General features: G+C 38.7%; 1 protein-coding gene across 1 annotated transcript in view; it reads left to right on the plus strand.

Annotated features, from left to right (window-relative positions):
* msra (methionine sulfoxide reductase A) overlaps positions 1-12,922 on the plus strand; it is a 54,658-nt gene that overhangs the window by 21,407 nt on the left and 20,329 nt on the right. The window contains exons 2-3 of the mRNA XM_031746196.2: positions 1,460-1,528; positions 5,136-5,255. Coding sequence (XP_031602056.1) covers positions 1,460-1,528; positions 5,136-5,255 — 189 coding nt within the window. The remainder of the gene's footprint in view (positions 1-1,459; positions 1,529-5,135; positions 5,256-12,922) is intronic.

Below are 12,922 nucleotides of genomic sequence, written 5' to 3' on the forward strand. Positions count from 1 at the left end.
GAAATACATAGAAAATGTCCAAAACAATAGTTCATTCACTTTATTCTTTATGATACAATCACTTTACATCATTTTTAAACATTTGAACAAATAATTATGCCACTGCACATACAGCAGCTTTTTCAGATTGTATCAATGCAAATGTTGTGCTCAGTTGGACATTAGGAACAACAGGGATATTGTGCAATGGGATACTAATCTAACAGTAGGATTGTAAAGGGAGTAAAGGCAAGGAGGTGCAGTCATTTCCTCCCAAACTCCCAGTCAGGGCAGGAGATGGCTGCAGCTCCAAACCTTCCTCCCCCAGAATCCAGAGGAAGATGAGAAAATGTCTGAAGATTTTGTCGGGCTGACACAGGATGAAAAGCTGCTCATGTAATCAGACAAACAAGGACGACTCATTCGCTCAGACTGTGATAAAGTGTGTCTTTTTGTGTTTGTACGAAAGGAAAAAAAAAATCTGAGAACACTGAGTGCAAAATGTAAAAATTCAAACTGATAATCAAAAATCATTTTCTGATGTGTGTGTGCACGCATTGCTGATTGGTTGGCAGTCCATCTGGCTGCTTTTGTCTATAGGCATGCTGCCCCTCATGTCAATTATGCGATCACGCGTGAAGACTGTGTGTGTGTCTGTGTGTGTGTGTGCATGTATGTTTGCGTGTTTTTGTGAAAAGGGGGGAGGGTGTAAGAAGGGGGGATCCAGATGTTGGGTTTATTCTCATTCTCCTCCATCATCACATTTAATTTAATCCATCTCCCTCCCCCACAGCATTGTACAGCAAGCCATCTGTACACACACACACACACACACACACACACACACACACACACACACACACACACATGCAGCCTCCAGCATGCTAATGCTAATGTGTGTTAGCCCAGCCAGGTGGCTGGGTGGCCTCAAATGGGTCCTTGTGCACCTCTGGCTCTGTGCTGATTGGAGTGAATGCAGCTGCTATGAAATTATGTAGATCTGTTCGCCACTGTCTAAGTGGGTCACTCAGTGTGTGTGTGTGTGTGTGTGTGTGTGTGTGTACTACATCTTGTGTATTTGGGTGGTGCAGTCTTGTTAAAAGCATGTTTTTTATTGAAATTGTGCTGTACGTTTGGAAAGAAATTCCCTGATGATAGCTGGCTACAATAAAAACTGTTTAACAGCTATTTTAAAATGATACTGGCATGAATATTAATTACATTTACAGATAAAGTCTGATTTGGCATACGCAGAGTGGTCTTTGCTCCCTCCTATACTGGATTCGGGAAGACATTAACATGTTGGGAAACATGTACCAGTGGTGCAAATCTAATGAATAAATCCTCTCAGTGTCTGTAAACAATGACCACACTGCAGATAACAACATAACTGAAGCAGAGAATTGAGCCAGTCTTCAGCCATTTGGTTCTTATCTTTTAATTCTCATACCTTCTCTTTCTTTGTCACTTGCTCCTGCAGAAAAACACGTTGTGAATGGAAACAGGACTGTTCCACCTTTTCCAGAGGGAACAGAGATGGTCATGTTTGGTAAGTGTCTCCAAACACGTACCAGGAAATTGATGCAGTTTAGCTTAAATGCTGATGTGACCTAAAACCTGCATTGCAGCTTATTGTAATTGTAATTTCAGTGATTTCAATTTCAGTCTTTCCTGCCTTGATAACTTCAGTATTTATTGTACATGCACAAGCCACAAAAAGGGGCATAATATAGTCATGTACACATACAAACAGAAAGTGGAGGGCTTCCTATTGATGGTCATGTTGACTCGCGTGAACTTAAGCGTAAATGAAGCATTAGCTACCTACTTCTTCTCTACATGTAATATTAGACCAGTCACCCAATGTAATGCTGAAAATTAAATGAAAATATGCTGAAAAATAAACTCCAGTTATGAACCAGGCTTGTTAGAATGCTTTTAAAACTCACACCCATAGGCTTGTATGTTACGCCCAGATTTTTGCATTTTTAATCTGAATATATTTCATCACAGATAAACACAGCCCAGGGTTAGTTGCTGCATACTTACCATTTCTGGATATATCTGTGAAATTTAAGTTAGAATACCATATAACAACAGATTTAATTTTTGTAGTTGTTCTTTTTGCACTGCTGTTTTTAGAACTATGGCTGCAAACACACTGCTTTTCTTCTCTTACAATTTGTGTAATTCACCTTCCAGAAGAAGACAAAACAGACAGCTAACTGACTGAAATCTTGTTTTCTTTTTATACATAGATTTTCTCTCCTAGACAAAATATTATTAAGGTGAATTCTTGTGGACACAAAAATCATCTGAAGAAATTGAGAAAGCCAACAAAAAAGCCATATGAAACATATATAGAGTGAGCCTACAAAATTAGCATTGCAAATAAAAATAAAAACACATACATACATATATAAATTATACTGTTTTATGTTATTAGTTACACGTTGCTAGTACCAGATTTGCTTTAATTCTTCATTGCACAGATTCAACAAGGAGCTGGAAGCCTTCCTCATTTGATCCATATTGACACGATCACGTTACACAATTTTTGTAGATTTGTTGGCCACAAATCCATGATGATGGTTCCACCAGATCCTACTGGATTGAGATCTGATGACTGTAGAAGTGATGTAGAAGTGTAAAAGTGAGTACACTGTGGTCATAAAGGCATGGACAGGCTCAGGTAGGCTGTGACACGATGTTTAGCTGGTATTAAGGGGCCCACAATGTGCCACGATAAGAAATCTCCAGCATCATTATACTACCATCGACCCAAACCATTGAGGATGGTAGGATGGATCCATGTTTTCATGGAAATTCATTCCAACCGAATGTCACAGAAGAAATCGAGACTCATCAGAACAGGAACTCCACCTGGTGCGCTCTTCTGCTGATGTAGCCCATCTGCTTTAACTGACATGTTGTGCAAGCATAGATGATTTTGCATTCCTTGGTTGTAACGAGTTGATTATTTTACTTACCGTTGCCTTCTATCAGCTCAAAGCCATCTGACTATTCTCCTCTGACCTCTGACATCAACAAGATATTTTTATCTAGAGAACCGGAACGATATTTTCTAGATATTTTCCTATTTTCAGATCATTCTCTGTAAACCCTGGAGATGGTTTGCTATAATGAGATGTCTGAGGTATGGTGCATTCCATAGTAGAGATGGCACGATACCACTTTTTTATGTCCGATACCGATACCGATATCATAAATTTGGATATCTGCCGATACCGATATGAATCCGATATAGTGTGTTTTTTAATCAATAAAACTGTTTTTTTAATATCTTGCTGCATTTTGTATAAGTTCATACTCAAGTTTAAATAAACAACAACACTAAAGCTATTCTGTTATACCTGTATGTAAAAAAATACACTGCACCCAAAATATTTCATAGTTCAGGAACACTGATCAATCTAATAAACTTAATCCTCCCTATTCTGGTATTTTAAAGAGTACTTAGCAGAAATATTAAGCAACCTAACTAATAGGGTTGCAAACTCCCAACAAAAAAAATAGGGAACCACCCCCACCCTCCACCTCATGATGCTTAATCGATGTAATCAACTTTAATTTGATGCAGGGTGAAAAAAAATGCACAGAAATAAATTATTTTTCAAGAATAATTAAATAGATTCAACATCTTTCTTCAACAGAATTGCAGAATTCACAGATGGTACCTTCTCAAAGAAAAAAGTACTATAGCTTACTAGGGTATATTAGACTTAACAGTTACTATATACAGTAATGGACTTCTATACATTTTAAATCAGATTAAAACTTTGGGTGTAAGATTCAGATAATTATTTATTAAAAGCTAGGCATTTTAAATGAGAATAAGAAAGAAAAGTATGTCTTTGTGCCCCCTTTTCCCTGTTCATGCCCTATCGGCCCCCCTGGCTACACTTTGCTAGATCCGCCCCTGCACAGTTACCAGCTGTCAGCTACGTAGAAAAGGATCCTGGTGTAGAAAGTAATATTAAATAAATTCTAACAACAGCTTATCAAGCTTAAACGTGCTGCTGTTGTTCAGCCGCTGGTTTCCTCTTTCTGGTGCAAAGTGGACCAAAAACAAAGAAGAGAGACGGACTCGCGACAGAAAAGCCGATCAGCTGATCGTTAAGCAGTTTCACGATTGAAGTAGCCGCAGGAAGGTGAGGAGAGAGAGTCAGTCGCTCCATATATCGGTTGTTAAGCTTAACATGGGAACGCTTTACAAACATTCAGAGATGAACTTACACACTTGCTTTACTTCTCTCTGGGATAACTTCCTCGGAGATGAAATGCTGGTTTGGTAGCAGGCTACAAATACACACAGCCGCTCTATCACGTGAGCACACTGCTCCTACGTGCTACGGTTATGAGCCGAGTTACGCCGTGTCGCAAGTTTTGTGAGGTGTTTTTTTGATATTTAATGGATCGGATTACATTTTTTATTTCTCGCCGATATCCGATCCAGTAATTTAGGTCAGTATCGGACCATACCGATACGTAATATCGGATCGGTCCATCTCTATTCCATAGTGAGACGTCTTATCATGCTAATCTGAAAACTGGAGTTATACAAGTAAAATAAAGCTCGTAGTTTTTAGCTGTGGATATAAGACTCTGTAAATATGGGTTTACTATAAAAGTCTGAGAACCGGGGTTATGCAGGTAACCTGAAGTTTATTTTTGATTTCTGTATTTCTTTTTGAATTTTATTTGTGTTTATCATCCTCAGTTTGGTCTAAAACATGCAAACAGTTCCTATCAAATTCAAATGTCATGAGATTTATGGTTTTCTATTGACTACACTAAATGGATCAAAAAAACAATTAAAAGAAACAAAGGTAGAAAGAATAAAATAAGTAATTTTCCATCCACCGTACAAACTCGGCTCCCAGTCAAACTGCATCTCATTTTCTGTATTTGTCTGCCTTTATTCTTCATGTAAATGCTCACATCAAAGTCAAACATCTGAATCTTTGTGAGTTTTCTCTGCCAACAGAAGGTAATGAGGGACTCAACTCAGTAAATACTCCCACAGATGTGATGCATGGTGTGACCTGGTCTTTACTGTCTTGTTAAATTGGATTGGTTGTTAAAGACTGCTGTTATTTGTTTTATTTATTTATTTATTTATTTTCTCCTTGAAGGTATGGGCTGCTTCTGGGGTGCAGAGAGGAAGTTTTGGAAGCAAAAAGGAGTTTATTCTACCCAAGTGGGCTATTCTGGGGGTTACACACCTAACCCTACCTACAAGGAAATTTGCACAGGTACCCTCTGCTTACCAACACACACATAATCATGTGTTTTCTACTGTGAGTCAATAAATTGTGGAAAACAAGACACACATAAACAGAAGCGTGAATCATTTCCCACAGGCCCTATTATACTGGGGCATGGATAAGGCTGCTATTGATGCCTGACCACTCTGAGGAGGAGCTGTGTTCGTGTGTGTGTGTGTCTGTGTGTGATGTGTGTCCAGATCTCTCAGTCGGCCAGTAGAGAGTGAATCCATCATTAGATCTGCATCACCATCTGTCTCTTTTACTTTTTAACTTGGTTTTATTCTGTCAAACAGTCGCATCGATATGGTGCAGAAAAGTTTAGATGATTAATTGATAAGTTGGTGCTTTTCATGCTGTCTGTGTGTGCAGCGTGTTAAAGACACAAAAAATGAAAGAGAGTAGTTGGGTTTTGAGTTTCTGGAAAAAAAAATGTGAGAGCAGCATTTGATTAGAAAGTACACTTTTATTTATAGTGATTATAAACATAGCAGCAAAAAGGAGGCTCGACTGGAGATTCGATGGTGTAAGTTCAGGCAATTTTTTCGTATATGCATTGGAAGATCCCAGAATGAAGTCAATGACGACAAATATAAAAATGACTGCAGAAGGAAATAACAGGCTAGTTTTAACTACAGGGGTTCTGACTGAACTATAATTTCTAACTTTTCTTTAATGGGAAATTCAATTTATGTCTATAATAAAATGACTACCATTTAATAGCTTTTACATTTCCTTCTGCAGCGCCTACTGGACCCTCTATCGCCTTCAACAAGTCTTGAGACAAAATGCTCCAGGTTACTGGACACAGATTTCTTTTGCGCAAATAAAATCCAAGCGAAGCTGAATTGCAGTTCATTTCATTTTATCTAACACAGGGCATGGCTCTGTAATTACACCTCCAAAACACAAATTGGTGGTGGGGTGCTGCTCCATGCTGCTGACTTGATTCTCTTACTTCAGAAAACTAGGAGTGAAACAGAGAAGATCAGTTTTGAGATGGAGCAAAATGAATACTTTAATTATTGCAGTGCAGACAAGAGACGGAGTTCATGCACAGAATAGCAGAGGTATGAAAACAAGGCAATAGCAGATTACACTGGCAAATTACATTAGCATTATGTGGAATCTAGATAGAATAACATCCCATAATGGATCGCATTATGTTCTACAGAGGGGTTGTGCACATCAGTAACCATTCACAGCTGCAGTCTGCATCGTGACCATGCTACATTTCTGGGGAGGCGCATGAGGGCTAATTTAATCATATGAAAAATATCAGAGACTGATCGGCAGGTCAAAGGGAAAACAGCACATTGATACCTTTGACATGCATGAGTATACAGTTTGGTAGCTAAACCCAGAGGTCTGTTTGTGGTTCTGGACTTGGAGTCATAGTTAAATAAACTCTGGGATACTTTTGAGACATTTGGCTTCACGTTTCAGCTCATTTATGTCCTTCTTCTTTAATTGTAAGCAGACAGACAGCTATTTTACATTTATTCATGTTATAGAGTGATATCTTATCTGTATGCTGAATACTTTTGATGATACACTTTCAAGCAGAGGCACATCTTGTCACTTTTCATTAAAATTCACCTTTCATATTCAAATGCAGCACAGTGACAATCCTAAACTGGCATTAACTAACTGCTCTCACTGTTTCTGAAACAAAAACACCTACCGCGAACCTGGTTTGAACTGCTGGATGTGTGTTTTAATTAGCACGGTATCTTGGCAGACTATTGAAAGAGGGCACTTGGCTAAATGAAGTGCTCCTCACACCTCATCACCACATCTTCAAGAGACACACACAACCGGAGGGAAAAAAAAAAAGATTGATCTGAATATTCATTGTTGGTTAAATATTTACAGTCAGATCTGCGTAGGTTCAAAATGTGATGATTATATTAGCATATTTTTCTCTTTTTTTTAAGATAGAGCACCTGAGTTAGTATAGATGTAAAAACACTCCCACACACTTCATTATTTTTCTCATTTGCTGTCTTTGTTTCTGACTCTCTCACTCCACTGTGTGCTCGTCATTATTGGAGTTTGAAGCCATCTTCATACACGGTCAAAGGAATGTGTGTTTATTTTTACCGTTTGAAGCTGTAAAAACTGCTGTGAAGATGAGTGCTTGTGCCTGCAGCTTATTTGTCGCAGTTAATCAGGAATGGATGGATTTAAGTTTTTAATTGTACATAAAACTGGAATATTATAAAGACACTGCGATAATTAAAATTATGGTGTTTAAAAAGGAATTTAATCAGTTGTTAAAGTAAATCATTTAGCTCCTCCTCCAGGCTTTTCTTATATAGTACTGGGCAAAAATCTTCATCCACCCCCATTTTTTTTATTCTAGTAGTAAAAGAGGCACCAGTGTTGTGATGTGTCAGCACATAACAACTTTGCAAATATCCAAATTTAAATGGTATATTTAGACACTGTTACCTGCAGGCTGTTGCAAAAGCACATAGTTTGTTTACATTTTGTTTAGTTGAACCAATGAAACAGGCATGAAACACTATTTTTGGACCAACAAGGTATTAGACAACAAGGTAAAGAGCTATTAGCTGAAAAAATGGATTTATTCACCATGTTGTGCAGTGCGTCCTTAAAAATATTTGAGGAAACTGGATAAGTGGAGGACAAAAGATGATGTGGCAGGTGTTAAAAAATTATCCTCAGCAGATGAACAGTATCTGAGAGTTGCAGCTGAAACTTTAGTTGATCCAGCTGCTGTTCACTGAAGCCTCATTGGAAATGGCCTCAGTGGAACGGTGGCTGTCAATAAGCTTTTCTTAAGGAAAGGAAACAGGGAGAAAAGGCTGAGGTATGCCAAACTACACATGAACTGGACTGAAAATCAGTGCCAATAGGTCTGATGGAGTGATGAATCCAAACTTGAAGTCTGTGGTTCAAATCGTTGTCAGTATGTGTGGAGGAGGTCAGGAGAGAGGTACAACAGTGAGTGTCTGCAGCCATCTGTAAAACATGGTGGAGGGTCTGTCATGGTTTGAGGCTGTACTTCAGCCAGTGGTGTTGGGGATCTTGGCAAAGTTGATGAAATTATGAATGCTGAAAAACACTGTCAGGTTTTGATCCGCCATGCAGTTCCATCTGGAAAGCATCTGATTGGCATGGCTCAGGGTCCCAAACACAGTGCCAGTGCAAACAACATGATTGAAGCAGTGTGGGATCATCTTGACAGAGAACAGAACAAAAGGTAGCCAACATGCAAAGAAGAGCTTTGAATGTCCTTTAAGAAACCTGGACAACTATTCCTGAAGACTTCTTAAAGAAATTACAGGAAAGCTTTCTTAAGAAAGTTCAGGCTATGTTGAAGAATTAAAAGGTGATTACACCAAAAAATGACTTTCAAGCTTGTTAAAATTGTATAAACTGTGCTTTTGCCTTATATACTGTGTTTGCAGATATGTCAATAAATCGCTGCACCTATTTCCTGTTTTACTATCAAAATGTAAATAGATGACTGGTAACACTGACGTTTACACAGTGCTGTCTTATTATGTAGATGGATCACATTCAAATTTGTGAAGTAATAATGAAATAACACTTGATTTAAAAGGCTGATTATAAGCATTAACTGTGTAAAGATGCCCCTGAGACAATCCAGCACATAACAGCAGGGTGTAAGATGCTAGCAGGTAGGGCATACATGGAACGCCATAACCAAGTGGCCGGCATAGTGTACAGGAACATCTGTGCCGAATATGGCCTGGAAGTCCCGAGGTCAAAATGGGAGACGCCCCCAAGGGTGGTGGAGAATGACCGAGCTAAGATCCTGTGGGACTTCCAGATACAGATGGACAAAATGGTGGTGGCTCACCAACTGGACATAGTGGTGGTAGACAAACAGAAAAAGACGGCCATAGTGATAGATTTAGCGGTTCCCAATGACAGCAACATCAGAAAGAAGGAACACGAGAAGCTGGAGAAATACCAAGGGCTCAGAGAAGAGCTCGAGAAAATGTGGAGGGTGAAGGTAACAGTGGTCCCAGTGGTAATCAGAGCTCTAGGTGCGGTGACTCCCAAACTAGGCGAGTGGCTCCAGCAGATCCCAGGAACAACATCGGAGATCGCTGTCCAGAAGAGCGCAGTCCTGGGAACAGCTAAGATACTGCGCAGGACCCTCAAGCTCCCAGTCCTCTGGTAGAGGACCCGAGCTTGAAGGATTCCCCGCCCACAGGGGCGAGCAGGGAATTTTTTTTAAATATATGTATATATATGTGTGTGTAAGGGATGGATATAGCCATCCACTGCGACATCACCATTGGTTTCTGGACTTTTCTGGACTTTTAAAGCCTTTAATGAAGTTGCTGCTAGAGAGCAGTAGGCCAAAAAACGAATCATCTTGTAAGAGTGTTTCTGCATTCTGTGCAGAAATGTGGGTGTGGCGGTTCGATGAGAAGGAAGGGTTTAACCATAGAACGGCTGACGTCATACAAGCTCAGCATTCATCACCTGAATTAAAGCAGCTACATACTGATGAATATCAACCCCTTGCGAATAAGAGAGCTGCCAAAATAGTGTCTCCTTTATCTTGGGGGTCATCAGTGCTGCCACTGCTGTAATTATATAAAGTAAACATGGTATATAATTTTTTTTTATTGTTTTTTTTTCATGTTGTCACACACTGAATAACACTGCTGACACTCGGAGGAAGTGCTCGTCAAGTCTAGCTGTGCAGTCCCGGTGGGCTTATAACACCATAGTTCCAATTTGGTAAAATACCCACACATGCTAAAACAGATTTATCCTTTCAGTCACCTTTTCTGTTTAGTCGGTCTCTCTCTTATTCTGTGCTTCAGTGAACCAAGAAAAAAAAAAAAGAGGCATAAATGTGTGATGTCTCAGCGGTACTGTTAAATAATGTCCAAAAATTGCTGGAGGTCCACTGTCTTTGTGTCTTTAAATGGCAGCTGTTGTGTTCATTTCTCTTTTCATTATTCCGGGATTCTGCTGGAGTAGTTTTGTATAATTTACACTTCAAAATAGTCCTTATTTATCTTTTATTGAGGAGTTCATCCTGTGTGAAACAATCATCTTTACCTCCCCCTTGACTGTCTACCTCCCACAAACAGAAGGTTTCATCAGCAGGCGTGTTTGGTGCTCACAGGCAGAGCTGTGTGCCTGACATCCTCATATTTGCTCTCTTATGTTGTACAGATCCATATCATACATACTACTTTTACATAAACTGATTTCATTATGTCAAACTTTGGCCGTGTTTATTATAAGCAATCATCATTGTAACAGTATTAACATTATAATGATTAAAACTAAAAATGTGATCAATTTTAAAAGTCGTGGGAATTTCTGAATGAGATTTAACCAAATTTTTTTTTTAAACGGAGCCTTATCATCTGGTTGGGTTTATGATATAAAGATGCCAATACTGCAACAGCATAATGGGATATTATATTATCCATATTTGTATATACTTGTTGAATTGCTATGTGCAAAAGCAGCACATACTAATTCAGCAAGGTTGGAATGTAAGAATCAAATCAACTAAATATTTCCTAGAAAAGAGTCAAAAGATTTCTGAGAAAGATGAGTGTTCAGTCCTGTGTCCCCTGTGTCCCAGCTGTTTTGAGTGAAATAAAAGCAATGACTAACAACTGTTATTATCCACCAAACTCACTACTTACTGACATTCATTCAGTTGTTTGAAAGGATTACTTGTGTAACAAGTGCATCGTGAGCCAGAAAAACTATGGATGTATTGTCCTGCTCCCACAATGCCTGGTTATTGTTGAGTTTTTGTTCCTGTTTTGATTTTTCCAGATTTTTTCTCATGTCTCCAGTCTTCTTGTGCTTCCCTTCCTATCCGATCCCATGCCAGTCTTTTTCCCCCCTGTAACTTCACTGGAACTCCCTATTTTTTTCCACTTGTGTCATTTCCTGTCTGAGATCCGTGTCTGATCAAGACTCTGGCTTGACTTGATTGTGACCCCCTGTGTCTCATTTTATAGTCCTGTCCTCCCCTTCGTTAACTGGAAGACTGTTTACTTTTTCCCTTCATATCTTTGTGCCTGTTTTGGGGCCTGTTTCTAGGCCTTAACTCCAGAGTTTTGACGCCCTAAACCAGAAGAATATATGGAGTTGGATCAGTTTTTGCCTAAAAAAAAAGAAAAATCCAGAGTATCCAGAGTCAGATTAAATCCAAAAGTGAAATCTTTCAAAGCTGGGCCAAGCCCCACCTCTGATACCATTTTCATGCAAATCCATTCATAACCTTTTGAGTAATTCAAAAACAAACTGAAGTAATCAAATAACCTTCTTACTTGTCAGTAAACATTAAAACATAATGTCAGTGGCCAGAAACACAAAGTAAATGAATGCAAATGTTGCCTAATGTCTGCTTGATCTGTAAAAGCATGCAACTGCTTATTACATGTATCGAATTTATAAAATGATGTTATGTAATTGTTCCACTGCCATCAAACACCAGTAACCAGTAAAGGCTGTTTATACAGGTGCAAAGGAGTCTTAAGAAATTCATTCATTTAGTTTAACAAAAATAAGAGAAAAATAATATTTCAGGTCATTGCAAGATCAAACCCAAATACTTTATTGTTCATTCTGAATTAATGATAGACTATCAGATGATTTTGCAGCTGAATGTCTATTAAGCTAACAGCTGCAGCATTATTTTTTGTGGTTCCAACCACTGCTGTATTTCTTGTGCTGTCCAAGATGAATTAATTCCTGTGAGACTGGCCTGGTGAAGCATTAATTTAATATCGACTGCTGCTTTGTCTCTGTTCGCCAATATCTTTCCGTAGGAATCCATAACTCCTGATATTAAAAAAGTAATAAGACAGAGAGAGACATAGGAGTGGAGGCAGAATAAGAGACGGGGGGAAGATGAGGTGTCACGTAATGGGTCACGCTCATTACCAGCACCAGCTGCTGTTTGACTGTCTGTAACAGCGATTGTTTGTAGTGGTTGAATGTTAAAATCGGCTTTGAACCAGTATTTAAGAAAAAAAATATTCTTCGTTTTTTTTAGGTGTAAAATATGATCATTTTGGAGGCATTTAGAAAATATAAAAATACCTACCTTAGAACTCCTTAACTTTGGATATTAAAAGTATATTATGTGAATACTGTAAGTTATAAGTCTTGTGTGCTTATGCTAATGTTTTTCTTATTTTCTAAAAGCTCCCCTTTAGTCATGACTGTTTTGTTCACATCTCCCAGAGGGATCAATAACTCTTGATATTAAAAACTGTACAGTAGCTCATTTAAGAATTAATCTGAAAGCTCCAGAACCAGTGAAAAGGTGAACCTTGAGTTTAGATTCTTCTGTCAATGGCAGTGAAATCGTCTAGATTAAAATATTAAGCTCAAATTGAGAGACAGTATGGATGAGGTACCTAAAATACAGCTCAGCACTTACAGCTGCTGATGAAGACCATGTGATGCAAGCAAAGGATCCAAAGGAAAACAGTAAGCAGACCTTCAAGGCCGGTTTGTTAATGGCAAGTGAAGAGTGATGAGCTGTCAGGCTGAAGTTAACAAAATAATCTTAACTCAAGGTCCTTTTACTGGTTTATTTCGCTTGGTCTAGCTAGTACTTCTGGATTATGGGTAATAGCTTGCTTGCAAACCAGCAGTTAAAA

This window comes from Oreochromis aureus, linkage group 15 (genome assembly GCF_013358895.1).
Source record: "Oreochromis aureus strain Israel breed Guangdong linkage group 15, ZZ_aureus, whole genome shotgun sequence".
NCBI classification, from domain to species: Eukaryota; Metazoa; Chordata; class Actinopteri; order Cichliformes; family Cichlidae; genus Oreochromis; species Oreochromis aureus.